The sequence below is a fragment of the Cibotium barometz genome, chromosome 55 (genome assembly GCF_041138505.1).
Source record: "Cibotium barometz isolate CiBa-2024 chromosome 55, ASM4113850v1, whole genome shotgun sequence".
NCBI classification, from domain to species: Eukaryota; Viridiplantae; Streptophyta; class Polypodiopsida; order Cyatheales; family Cibotiaceae; genus Cibotium; species Cibotium barometz.
Window position 1 is genome coordinate 24,633,407 of NC_141100.1, and position 14,899 is coordinate 24,648,305.

The following is a 14,899-nucleotide window of genomic DNA, read 5'->3' on the forward strand; positions in this document are numbered from 1 at the left end:
GTGTTGAGCCTGCCACTCGTGATCAACGAGGAGTAGAAAGTAGAATACTGAGCAGGCAAGTGGGACAGCAAAGTGATGGCCATGTCTTCAAATGATATCTCCTTCCCAGCTTGGAGGACTTGTTAATGTGTTCCCGCATCGTCAAGGACTTTGCAGGGTTCATAACCCGCATCTGCACTTCCAAGGAGATCCTTTTCATGGGTGATACCCTGTTATAAAGAGAAGCCAAGTGCTCCCATATGCCTCTGGCCAGCGTCATGTGCTTTACATGATTGATCACTTGTGGTGTGCAGTTGAGGAAAATAAATGACCGGACCCTGGCGTTGACACGATCCCACATGTGTGCCTGTGCCTGTCGGTCCTTCTTCATCGACAGTAACTCCCCTTCCTCTGCTTCCGGCCGTGGAACCCCGATGACGATGAAATCAGCAAGGTCATATGACTCCAGCACAGACTCCATCATAACCTTCCAGATGCCGTAGTTGTTCCCGTCCAACTACGAAGTCTTACCAGGAGATTTTGGAGTCCATAAAAGACAGGTTGGCTAAAGCACAGGAGGCCTGCACTCGATAGGCCAACAAAGACCGAAGGGATATGAAGTTTTCGGAAGGTGATTGGATTTATCTTCGGATCATGAAACGAAGGTTGAAACACGTGGGCAAACGATGCCCAAAGTTATCATTCAGGAGCTTTGGACCTTTTCCCATCCAGAGAAAGATTAACGAGGTTTCAATAAAGTTGAAGCACCTCCGAGCCGGACTATGCACGATGTGTTCCATGTCAGTTGGTTAAAACCATATGCAGGTCCAATCCCTTCAGAAGTGAAAGACGAAGCAGAACCAGACATTATTGATGAAGCTGAAGTGATGGTTCCAGAACACATCCTTTTGCACTGCTTCAAGCATGGCTCAGGCCAAAGACAAAGACAGTTCCTCACAAAGTTTCAGGACCAAGGGACCCACGAAGCGGTATGGCTTGACGAAGAGTTCTTCGACGACTATTCGGCTTTATTAACGGACTATTTGGAGACTATGTAGCTTCCGTCAAGTTAAGCAGTTTTTGAAAGCCCCTTCTCCCGCCCATAAGCTGTTTCTGGAAGACAGCACGCGGGGGGATGCCATTAGGATCAGAGCAGGACACCAGTCATGTTAAGGCCTTGGGAGAGCTGGGGTTGTCACTAGACGAGTCTGTGTCAGTGTCATGTGACTTGTCTTTGCCCTTCTTTGAAGACTTGCCCTTGTCCTTGGCTTTGCCTTTGTCCTTTGACTGACAATCCTTTGACAGGTGGCCTTTCTTCCCACACTTGTAACACCGACTCTGAACTTTCTTTTGCACCGTCGAGAGTGCCTGATCAGGTCCAATAGACGAAACTTTCAATTTCCCCTGTGAAACTAGGATGGATTCCTCTTCCAAGAGGAGAGTACACAGATCATCAAACTCGAGGGAACGTGTTGTGATCTGAACCCGCAAAGCTCGGGAAACCATGTCATAATCTGCAGGAAGCCTGATGAGGAGGAGAGCAGCTAACTGAGAAGAGGTCAGGGCAGTACCATTGCCACTAATTAGTCATGAATTACCTTAACCTTCATCACAAATGACTGCATGGAAGTCCCTGCTGTAAACTCCAGGGAAAAGAGCTGACCCAATAGGTTGACAGACCGCATTTTAGAGTGTTGGGGTAAAGGCATTATGCCCACCCTTATAGTGTGTACTAGCCCATAAGTTATAGTACATAGTACACTTAGTACATTAAAAGTACTAAGTGCACTATGTGTACTAGTGCAATATACATGTGTGATAGGGGAGTCACACACTCACACATTGAGTTGACTTATCCCCACAACTCTCTCTCTCTCCCTTCTTCTCTCTGTGTGTTTGTCTCTCACATGAAACCCTAACCCTAATTCTATCTCCCATTCAACTGGTATCAGAGCAAGGTTTTAGGGTTTTGTTCTCAAGAGTGCAAAGCTGGAAATCGGCATAGAAGAGCTGCAAAACGACCTCATGTGCTGTACGGACTCCTGTGTGCTGCTGTGCAGACCTGGTAACCCTGGTTGCCTCGCTTCTTCAGCCAAGTCGTAGGTAGCGTGAGCAGCTTGCAACAGGCGTTGGTCCACCAGGCGCACGGCAAGTGGACTCCGTGGGGAAGCGTGTAGCGCTACTAGGCGAAGGCGTAAAACCGCTCAGCAGCGAGCGAACACGTCTATGAGTCAGCGCACAGCAGGCGGGCGTCCATCGAACACTAGACCGGCGAGCGAAGAAGAAGAGCAACGGGCGCCGTGCTGCAGGTTCACGCGCATCTGAGGAGTCGGGCGCCGTGCGTCGCCGACTCGATAGCACCCAGCATTGCTTTTTGATATGAGGAGTCGAGCGTCGTGCGAAGGAGGGTGCGAGGTGTTTACCAGCGCCGTCTGATCCCTCGCCTGCCCAAACAAGGCCCATGCCTTTCGACCAGCCCTTACCAGTGCCGTCTGGTCCTTCGCCTGCCCAAACAGGGCCCCATCTGCGACCAGCCCAAGCCCGACTACAAAAGCAGCAGCAGCATCATTCAACTGGCAAGCGTGAGGAGTCCTTCATCATCACAATTCTTTCTGCAGCAGCTTCAGCCAACCACCCCCTTTTCCTGCAACACCAAAAAAAAAAATCAAAAATTAAGAGGTACATGCTTCAATTTTTTTTTGGGATTTGCAATTGAGCAAGTACAATTATCAATTGAGCAGGTACAGGTGTCAAATGGCTCAATTTTGAGCGAAATTGGCAAAATTGGGTGACATTGGTCACAATCAGAGTCAATTTGCAAGAAATTGGAGGTCGAAATTTGGGGCTTTTCATGTAATTGTGCAATTAAGCATTCATACATGCTGTATGATGTGAGAAATCGCACATTCGGGCAAAATTGCAGCAAATTGCAGTGCAAATCAAGGGGCTTTTGTGCCGATTGGATTGATTTGCATGCAGGCAATCGCATTTGATGCTTTGGGCAATGTGTTGATGCCTGTCAAGCACTCAATGTGCCTGTAAATCAAGGGGCTTTCATGTATTGATGTATATGTGGCCAGGGGGAAGCATTATGAAGACTCTGGATGCCTTCATGTGCGTCAATGTACCATGTATGATCAGAAATTGATCTTAAATCAAGGGGCTTTTCAAGATTTTATGCTTGTTGAGCTTGGCAAAGCAGCAGGCAACACTTTTATGCCTTGAATCCTCAGAAATCAGCTTGCAGTCAAGGGGCTTTTGCCCAATTTCTGTTCGGGACTGTTGTATACAGTGAACGGGACTGTAAAAGTCTGATTTTCACTCATTTGGACAGCCAGGAGAGCATTTATTGCTCCTGTACTTGCTGGTACAGATTTGGTACAACTTTGTGCAAGTTTTGGCATGGCTGTACACTGATTTGAGTGAGGAAAAGGTTCAATTTCAGCTGCTGTACTTGCCGGTACAGGTTTGGTACATCATTGGTGAGCACTTGGTACTGTTGTACAGTACTTTGGAAGGGCAACAGAGCACATTTAAGGTGCTGTCCTAAATCTGCAGCAACCAGATTTTGGTGATTTCATCACATGCAGTGGGAGTAGAGTTGCATTTGTGCTTCCGCAGTGGGAGATAAACTTTGGGAGAACAACTGTGAGCACTTTGTGTGCTTTTGGTGCAGTGTCTGCACATCTTGCAGGGAGTCAGGCATTGACTGTGAGACAGGTTGCATATTGCTATGGCAACCACAAGTGCAAGCTCTTCATTACTTCACATCAAGAAGCTTGAAGGCTCACATAACTATGACATTTGGCAAACCCAGTGCTATAATGTGTTGCTCCAGAAGAAGCAACACAAGCCCATCAAAGAAAGGGGTGTAAAGCCCGCTTCTCTTACTGCTGAAGAGTGGGAAGATATGGATGAGATGGCAAGATCTACTATCATGTTGTCTGTGTCAGACTCTTTACTTTTCAGCATTCGTGAAGAGAAGACAGCTTGGGGAATGTGGCAAAGATTGCAGGACTTGTATGCTCAGCAAAGTGCCTAAAGCAAAGTGTATTGGTTGAAGAAACTCATAGGTCTTCAAATGAAGGAAGGGGCATCTATGGCAACCCATCTAAATGAGTTTAATGGTATTATCAGCCAAGTTATAAATCAAAAGTTGGCAATGGACGATGAGTTCAAAGCCACTTTTCTCTTATGCACTTTGCCAGAGAGTTGGGACACATTCAGGACAGCCACTAGCAATTCGAATGCTATGCTGTCATATGCAGATGTTGAGGGTGCTCTTCTTCAAGAAGAGATGAACAGGAAGAATAATTCTGTTGGAAAGTCCAATGCAATGAATGCACGTGGGAGATCCCAGCAAAGGGGAAAAAGCCAAGAACGGGGAAGGAGCAAGTCTCTTCTGAAGATGCAGGCTAGACAGCAGCAAAAGAAACCCAAAAAACACACCGCCGGGAACCTCCTACCAAAAGAGGGAGGGGATCTTGGAGGGAGAAGAGCTGATGTGCCACTTGTCTGATGCACTCACTGAATCTGCAACTAGAACTCCTCCACTTGCCTCTGTAGAAGAAAACGCAGCCTGGGGGCTCGCCGACAGCAGTTGGAGAGCTTGTAGAGCAAAAACGCAGCTAAGAAAGAAGAAACGCAGCCACTGTTTGAAGGATCTACAGCCTGGAGAATCTAGGGAAGCAAAAAACGTAGAGGAACAGATTGTGCAGCAGCAAGAGCCTAGGCGAATGATACCATGAAAGAATGTGCACAAGCGGAAGCAATGAACATGAGAGAAAGATTGCAAGCAAGAACTGAGCTTTATTAGCTTGAGGTTACAGAGTACAAGAGCAAGCAAATAGGGCAATGAATGATATGATGATGAATAAAGGAAGCAACTCTTATGTACTTGTGCATGAAGCAGTCGGCTATAGGAAACAGGCAGATAGCTCCACGACAGCATAAATAGAGAAAGATGCAATTTTAACAACCTGGACATATCTGAACAAGAAGGTGCAAGACCTAGAGTGGAAAACTGGTCCCATGTGAGCCCAATCCGGGACGAGTCAGCCAGGGTTCCACTCCATGCGTCCGAGGTCAGGTGTGCATTGTCCTGCACATGAAGCAGTGCCAGTCCGCACTGTGAATCTCCCTCTGGAATGATGTTAGTTGCTCTGTGTGTTTGGTCTACGACCAGATGTCGGATAGCTGTGTAGAGCATGTAGGTTTGCATGTAGAAACGGGGGCCAGCCCATAGGGCTACCCCAAGACTATGCATGTGGGCTTGGGGGAGGTGTAGACCACCCCCAAGGGGCCAGGAGGGCCCCGGCTGTACCCACCAGCCATGAGATGGGCTAGGAGGGGCTGTCAGCCAACCCTATGGCCATAGGACAGCCAGCCGACTGGCCCTAGGCCTTACAGGGGCTGTCAGCCAGGTGTGGGACAGCCCACACAGGCTGTCCAGCAGCCCATGGCCCATGCGCAAGTGACCAAGCCTAGTCCAGTGAATATTCATTGTTTTTTGTCATTTTTAGCTAGTCATGAGCATTATTATTTTGGCTGCCTTTTGTTGAGCTGGCCGACTGGTTATATGAGGGGGTATAAATACCCAGCCCTACCAAGCGATTCATTTATCTCATATTTCACAAAGTGCTGCAGCTACTCAAGGGCCCGGACAGCCAAGGGAGGAGCTAACGCAAGGGTTAAGGTTGAAGGTCAAGGGCAGAGATTCATCTCAGCCAAAACAGGTCAAGTCAGTCCTTTATTTTCAGATTTTACATCATTCTAATAAAAGCAAATACACCATTCGTGGTGGGGGCCATATAGAGGGTATTCCGGACCCAATACTGTGTCCTCTTTTTCCTCTCTCTCTCTCTCTCTTTTCAGTTTTGTGCGTTATTCTCGTCGTGAACGATTGCTGATTTCTGAGCATTGAAGTTACCGATCTTCCCCGAAGCTTCCGCTAGTTACGTTAACTTTCATAGTTCTAGAGACATTTAGGACCAAGGTGTGCTCTAGTTGATTTTCCGTATCACTGTAAGACTTACTCATTGACTCCTCACACTGATGGGGTGACTCTAATCTTGTAATGAGTCTACTAAGCTAGAATTTGGATTATTGAACTTGGAGCTCCTCCTCCCTCTCCTTGTATGGTAGTGTCACATGCACCCTGCACTGCGGTGTTGGGTGACACACTAGCTCAGCATTCAGTATAACATGTTACATCATTAGTACCTTTTTTTAGGAATATTTATCGTATGCCATGGCCCCATTATGAGCCCTAGTTTGGGACATGTCAGGCAAAGCTATGTAGGTCACTCTCTCAGCCTTAGGTGTCAAGGTCAATTCCTTAACCGACTTGGAGAACAAGCATATAAGTCACCTGAGGATAGGACATATAAGTTAGTCCATTAGTTACATGACACAAAGTATATTAAAGCATGTAAGCCTAGGTGCATGGGCCAACCTCATGGGACAGTAACTGCATGGGTTTATGGGCCAATCAGTTGGCCTGCCCATGGGGCAGCCCCTAATGTCTAGCCGACAGCATTTCAGACCCTACAACAACAATCAGCTAGCATAAGCAATCCATAAACAGTAGTCAACCAACAATAGAGGAAGCACATCACACGTGTGAAGTAGGCGTAGCACTAAACGCCTATTTTTCATCAGAGTTAAGCATTAAAGACAGGCCGACAACAGCATATGCCCACCGACCTAGCAGCACCAGACACTATATAAGCAACCCACAATCCATTGCATAAATCATCTCATTTCACAGAAATTCATCAAGAAGTTAGTCAGCATGTTTGCCTAAAAGCCCTCGGGTTTTTCTAGAGCATACAAATCAGCCTTCAAGCACCCCATACTTATCCCCTAGCCAACATAGAAGATCCTTTCATCTTCAGCTAGCATACGTGCATATCCTAAACAAATCTAGACTTGCGTGAGTGGCTTTATAGAGTCTTCTACAATGCTGTTGGGTCAGCATATGGTTCAACCTGCGTTCGGTCTTCCTCATCCTTGCGTTTGGCAGTCCAAAGTCATCATTCACATCATTGTACAAGTTCTCCAAAGTAATAAAAGCAAATACTCCTATTTACAGGGAGGGGTGTGTGCACCTTCAGTGGGTAATTGAGACCCAATCTGGTGTTGGCTCTCATTTTCTCTCTCAACTCTTCTCTCTTAGGTAAAGTGGATTGCATAAACTCACAGGTTTAAAGAAGGCTTTGTTGCGTGGCACAACCATCAACCTATGGCATGCTACATTGGTATCAGAGCTGCAAGTTGTGACCCAACTTAGCTACCAAAAGTGAGAGCATCCCATGGATAGCAAAACTGCGGCGGTCAGGGAAAACCACCCAAGCCTCCATGATGCTAGGAGAGGCTTCTTCAAAAAGCTTCAAAGAAGACATGGAAAAGAGATCAACAAAGAAGATACCACCAAAGAAACGCAATTCAGTGATGACGACTTCGTCCAAGCAATTTTGGAGCAAAACAAATTGCTCAAGCTCCAAATTGAGGCTAAAGAAGAAGCAAAAAAAGCAAAAAAAGCCAGAGAGGAAGTTGAAAAAGCCAACGAAGCAATCAAAGAAGATGAAAAGCCTAAAAAACTTTCAGAGCTTGAAAGATTATTCCTCACTGTGCAGCAACAAAGACAAAAAGAAGAAGCCAAATGAGCTGAAGGACGAAGGGCCAAAGAAGCCCAACGTAATGATGAATGAACGACCGAGGATGCCAAACGCAGGGCTGATGAAGACCAACGACAGGTAGACCAAGCAACCCGAGAACACCAACAAAAGCTTAAACAAGACACTATGCAACTCTAGCAACATCACTTGATAGCAACTATGGAGGCAAATATGTTATCAATTCTCTCTTCAATGGCACAACAAGGCCGAGGTTCCTCCACCACCACAGTTATTCAAACTCAACCAAATTTTAGTAAGTATGATGCATACCGTAGTTATATAGTTTATTCATCAATTTGTGGCATACTTTCCTTTGGCTAAACTTTTAGATGCGACAAAGTCTACCCGGCAATACCTCACCTCTCAGGCGAAGCAATTACCTGGTGGCAACATTGGTCCAATCCAAGGTGGAAAGGTACGGTAAGGTAAGGTACACATTTAGGTACGGGTTGAGATTTTGAGGTATGTTAAATACGTAAGGTCCGTAAAAACATAAAAAATATACTATATAGTGTACATATATATATACAAAAAAATGAATGAAAAAACAATTCATTACTAAACATTCAACAACACAATTACCAAAATGAGAGCTCCATCTATCAAGGTGACCGCAGCGCTAGCACTGCATCATCATCATCTCTCACTACAATGTTTGTATCAATGAGAGGAATGGCTATGTTCGCACTTTGCATAAGTCGACTAAAATTGGTGACGGCAACCGACCCAGGGTTTTGTTGGCCCAAAATGTTTTTAAAAATTGCCACATACTTGCCAATGAGGTGCTAGCTCAAGTGATAAAGGTGTTTGCCTAGGACCAAGAGATCTTGGGTTCAAAACCCCCCTTGGTGCTTCCTCAGTGGCATCGCCTACGGGTGGATAAATAAGCGGCCACAGACGGACGCCTACGGGCGGTGAAAAATGGATAACTATGGGAGGATCTTAGACCAAAGGTCAATCAAGGAGGGAGGGGAAAAAATTCGACATTCGAATCCGTACAGTACGGTACTGTATCATATTGCACACTAAAACGTACCTTATAATAAGGTACATACGTACTAATGCAACCTTGGTCCAGTCTACATGTAGACCCAACCACACAGGGGCTCCTCAATATGGGATTCTTTCATATCTAACCTCAAAAAAAGGTTTCTTCCTTCCGAATATATGAATAACCTTGAGGAGTTTTACAAACTCTCCTAAAATGGGTCTCCAGTACTAACATACTCCAAGAGAGTTATCACGTCGGTACAGCAGTTGGGGATATCCGAGGAGGATAAATTGAAACAATTCATTAGAAGGTTGGATGCAAACATTAGATTCATCATGCGTAACTTTGAGCCACTGTCATAAAACAAAACTCTTACTCTGTCTCAGAATCACGAGATGATGTTGAACAAAGGTAAGCCCAGGCAGATCCACCCTAGCTCCAAACCCCATCAGCAGTCATCCACCACCCAACAATCATCATCCCAATCGAGGAAGAGAGCTCACAATAGCAAGGATACAAAGAAAGATTCCCAAAGTATCTCAAGTGGCAAGAAAGATAGGGAATACAAGCCTAAGAAGACACCTAAGGAAAAGGCAAAGGAGGACATCACTCGTGGATATCTCCAACCAGATGAGCAAACACGATACAAGGCGATTTCTTTTGCCATATCGAGGGGCATGGTAAGAAAGATTGTACCAAAGTAGCAAGCTGCACAAGCCTCCAAAGTAGCCATCGCTACAAGTTCATCCACACCTCCACCAACGGCCACTGTTGTACAGCTCTTACCCGTTTTAAACTCAGTACCAACTGTGGTATTTGACGATGAGCAAGAGGGTGAGGTTGTCCCTTTGTTGTGTCATAATCAATGCTTATGGCACAACAAAGGGACAACGGTTTATTGTCCTCTTCAATATGGACAACTCCGAGGATACCATTTCTCTTTAGTTGGCTAAAAAGATAAGGTATACACTTGTACCCCATCATTCGGATGTAGGCTCGGGTTCACACCTTTTTGTACTCATCTCCCATAAGGCTCAACAGTTTGAATTCAAGGTTCAAAAGGCCACATTTCAGCAGTCGTTTCACAAAAAAAGTGTGTGTGTGTGTGTGTGTGAGAGAGAGAGAGAGAGAGAGAGAGGGCTACCAACCTTCAGTTGTGATGGTTGTAAACGAAGGGTCCAGATCTTTTGGAAGGCCTGGCAATGCGGCTGCGATTCTGCCACGTATTGGCAGCAGGCGTTTGCGCCAGTCGGCGGGGATGCGCTTCCGATCCACCAGCCAGTCTGCGAGTTTAGAGAAGGTGATGTCGATGGGCAGCTGCTGCATCGGATCGCCCGAGTCTCCCATCTCGAATCAACCAAAAAATAAATGCTACCAAATTGCTATATTAAAGTATGACCCGCATATGCTAGCAATGTTCTTCTGATTTTGGGTCTAATTTGGCCTAAAGGGTTTAAAACTCAATGTTCTTTTGATTTGGGTCTAATTTGGCCTAAAGGGGTTTAAAACTCAATGTTCTTTTGATTTGGGTCTAATTTGGCCTAAAGGGGTTTAACTTGTGTTCCTTTGATTCTTAGTCTTTTTTTTTTAACAATTATTTAAGATGACCCTTCATAGCCGCGCAAGGCCATACAACAAAAATGCTTTCCCAAGCGTGAACTTAAACGTGACCTAGGCATGAAAAGTTATACTTTCATTCAAAGTTCAAAAATCCAAAAATCCTCTGTTCTCCCTCGCCCCTATTCTACTCTCATTTGGCCAAGTGGACAGAGATATGTAGAACCCCCCTTTCAAAAAAAAGGAAAAAAACTTTTATCTAACCCACCAATAATTTACTGATATTTACTACGACTACTTGAATACAATCAACCCACACACACACACAAAAAAAAACATAATGGCAAGAACAAGCTGGAAGGTCAATACGCCCAACAAGATCAATTGGATTATTCCCCCAGCCCCCCTTTTATAAAAAAAAATTCATAGGTGAGCATGACCAAACAGGTCAACAAAAACTATTCTGCCCTACAAATTATAGGGGTTAGTAAATGCATGAGCCAATGAGAATATACAAGTTTGGAAGGACTTTGTTGTCGAATTGAGAGGGGGGGGAATCCATTCTCCCTTAGAAATCATAAAGGTTGGTAAATGCATTTAAATTATTAAGAATATACAAGTTCGGCGGGACTTTGTTCTCCAATTGAGAGGGAGAAATGGTAAATGCATTTATCACACCCCTATAATTCATAGGGATTGGTAAATACACTAGAAATTAATGAGAATGTACAAGTTTGGAGGGACCTTATTTTTGAAATGAAACATCACGTCCCTCTAATGACAAATCTATACGTGAAATATGAACACATGTATATTTTTGTTCTAATTAATAAGAAACAATAAGTTTAAAGGACCACAAGCTAGAAACAATGTGCTCTTAAGGTCATCTTAATTGTGTTTGGGCATCCCAAGAAGTGTCTTCTCAATGCATGCATTATAGAAGGAAAAAAACATGCTTAATGAAAGAAATCAATATTAAGATCTCAAATTTAGAATGTCTTATATAATTGGGTCGATACAAAAAACATGATTAATCAAAGAAATCAATATAAAGATCTCAATTTTAGAATGTCTAATATAATTGGGTCAATACAAATAAGATTAACATGGTCTTTGTACCAAAATCAACTTCCATGTTCTTTTAATCCATGTATTTTTATATATAAGGGTGGGGAGTTGGCATGGTTTCTCTCCAAGTTAATTTTAAAAAGTACACAAAATCTAGAAGCGATCTCTTCCCATTTGGTCATCCAGAATCAATGATCAATGGTTAATGGTCAATGGTCAATTGTCAATAATCAATAATTAATTGGCAATAGTCAATAATCCAAAAACGAGCTCTTCCCATTTGGTCATCCACAATCAATGATCAATGGTCAATTGTTAATAGTCAATGATTGATTGGCAATAATCAATAATTAAAGGTCAATGGTTGAAAAAGAGTAACCAATTTAATTTTAAAAATGACCTTCTAGTTTCAAGCCATCGAGGCATCCCTATAGATGGGTGGTGCAGTGGATGAACAAGCCCTACCTAGTGGCAATGATGTTGGATCTTCCAAGTTGGTGAAGATAAAGAAATTAAATAGTTAGAGTTTTATACTACATTGGACTTCAAGTTGGGCTATTGGATTATTTCCATCTATCTCTTTTACTATCCAGCATGAATAAACAAAGGTTTCTACATGCTTAGTAAGTATTGGGATATTCTTGGCATGACTATCCACTCTACAAATGCATATCATTATAATTCCAAGATCTAGCAGCAACACAGCCCAAAATAGTGGTCACAACGTGGTGCAAGAGAATTAAGTGTGGGAGGTGACAATCAAAGCAAATCCAACATCCGCAAGGCAAGGGAGACCAGGAAGTTTTCATTACTTTTATTGCAAAGCAATTGGTCATCACCGAAAGTTAGAGTGTCCTTTGTGGCAGCGTCACCTACACGAGTTGCAAAGAATGGTGACCCTGTAAAACGAGGGAGCTAGAGCACAACCTCCTATTATCAATATCATGGTCATTGAATGTTTTTTGGCAAGTGAGGAAGAGAATCTTTAGGTGTTTGCAATCACACGATCAAAGTGACTTTCTTGACTGACCACCTTGGGGGAGTTCCTGAAGGTAAAGGAAAAGCTGGTCAGATAGGAGAAGCAGAAGCAAGTATAGGAGCAAGTACCAATATGGGAAAAAAAACCTGAAGTCTATGGAGGTTAAGGATGGACATGTGGCTCTATTGCTGCCAACATACAAGGAAATAGACGAAATTGAAATGGAACTACCCCCGCTAAAGGAAGAAGGCCACCAGTGAAGCCGAGGTGTATCAAAATGCAAGTGGCACTAGGTAGAGGCATCAAAGGATCCACTGAAGGAGGCGGCTCAAGGTACAACATTATTGGAAGCATAGCAAAGCAAGTTGAGAAGATAAGGGATAAAGTATCAAGAGAGCATACAAACAAAAGGAAAGCCCTCAGTATAATCTGTTGGAAGATCAAAATGGTGGACCAAAGAAGAGTGAAACTCCTCAGTTGGTCCAAGGAATGGATATTCAAATAGTAGGCTGTGACTTTCCACACCAATTGTCTTTATCATTTTGAAAATGGAAGAAATATATGAATCTTAACCGACTTAGATATTTAGATAGCGGGCTACTTTTCGCCGTAGTCTTTATCATTTTAAAAATGAAAGAAATATTCGAATCTTATCCAACGTTTCTAGGAAGACCATGGTCACATCAAGCTAAGATCAAGCATATTTGGGCCACATATCATATTTCCATTAAGAATCACAATAAGAAAGTTTGGGTTAAGTGGGCTTATAGAGAAATGTTGTAGCAATCCAACCAATTATATGTGTAGAATTACTGAATTTAGATGGAAAGGGGTGGGATATAGATGAAGAAGAAGAGGAGATCCTTAAGGAGAATCCTGATCTGGTATCACTATTTGAAGAAGTATATGTGGCATGGATATTTTCTCAATACACTCACCAGTTGGTTTACATACATCATTAAATTTCAGGTCAATCTCATCAATAGATAAATTGAGCTAGATGTCACCCAAAGTGATAGTATCAAAGAAAAAAGGAAAATATGCATATCTCTGTGGATCATAGGAAGATGAACCATAGCATCCAAAGGATGGATCCATTCACCCTCCCATTTACAAATTCCTTGGTGTAGCAAGCCACAAGATGTATTCATTCTTCGATGGCTTTTAGCGGGTACAATTAACCCTTGATGGCTCCACAAGTGGCAAGACATCCTGGAATGATGGATCCAAAGTGGTAATTTCTTGATGCCAAGCTCTTTTTTATTGAAATGATGGATCCAAAGTGGCAAGAAAACATGGAATATCTCAGCATGGGAATGTTTTCGAAGGAATACAAATCAAAGAATATAATTAGTCTTGAAATCAAGTACACAATTGTAGTGGGAGCACTCTATCATCTCATAGCAGACATGGTGCTACAAAGATGTGCTAAGAGAAGCACACTTGAGAGCTATGGAAGGACATCAAGGTGCAAACATCACAACAGGAAAAGTGTTACATGCTAGTTTGTGGTGGAGCACAATGTATGGGGATGCACTTAAATTTTGTAATCAGTGTGGCACACATGTAAAAGATCAAGAAAACCTATGCCAAGTGACACAATGTCATTGAATCCTATTAAAACCCCTAGAACCATTCATGAAATGAGTATTGGATTACATGGGATCCTTCAAGAAGGTTATCTTTGGAGGAACAAGTATAGTATGATGGGGCCATTGATATGCCACTAAATGGGATGAAACAAAAGCGTTGCCGGATAACTTAATGAGAATTATAGCATGGTTGATGAGTTAGTAATAACTAGGTTTAGGTGTCCTATTGAAATTGTAACTGATGAAGGAACCCATTTTATAAATAAGGAAGAACCAATAGGGGAATTCACGACTATGTACATGAAATCAACTCCATACTATCCAAGATGTAATGGATAGGCCAAAAGTACTAACAAAACCTTAAAGTTATTCTTACTAAGGCAGTATAGGAAGAGCCTCATAATAACTAGGATAGGAAGTTGATAACTACAATCTACACTCTACATTATGGGCATATAGGGCAGCTTATAAGGTAACCACAAGGCATGCACCCTCTAGGTTAGTATACATCATAAGTTTAACTCTTCTAAGGCCAATTAGGTATGAAATCACTAGAGATGAATCTTCCTTCATTGTGAAAGAATTGATTATCTATTCTTTAGGTGCTCATGGGGAAGTATCAACATTCTGACAAAAAATATGGGACCTTTCAACTCTTACCTATTATGATCCCAACCATCCATAGGTAACACTAACAAGATATTCAATAGGAGGAAAGCCCCAGGGAGAGAAGTTAGAGCCCATACCACATTCCTAAGTGCAAAAGAAAGTGCTTAGGGTCCAAGAAGGATTCAAGGTAAATTTGTAAGCATGCTCCTAGAACATGCAGATGCAAATGAAGAATATAAAAGAATCCCATTAGACCACATATAGATGTGGACAACACTAGGCGATACTATTTCTCACAATGATTGATAGGTTTCCCTAGAAATTTGAGAATCATTTTATTAAAACGGCACTACTGGCAAGAACATTATTCGCATTTAAAGAAAAACAAGTGAAGAAGAGGAAGGAATAAGAGAAGCTAGCCAAGAAGGAAAGAAAGAGGCGGAGA

General features: G+C 43.0%; 1 protein-coding gene across 1 annotated transcript in view; it reads right to left on the reverse strand.

The window, feature by feature from the left end:
• Window positions 1–10,181, reverse strand: part of LOC147607537 (CDK5RAP3 protein homolog) — a 77,452-nt gene extending 67,271 nt beyond the window's left edge. Inside the window, exon 1 of the mRNA XM_086790305.1 lies at window positions 9,798–10,181. Coding sequence (XP_086646431.1) covers window positions 9,798–9,996 — 199 coding nt within the window. The 5' untranslated portion in view covers window positions 9,997–10,181. The remainder of the gene's footprint in view (window positions 1–9,797) is intronic.
• Between the last annotated feature and the right edge of the window lie 4,718 nt (window positions 10,182–14,899).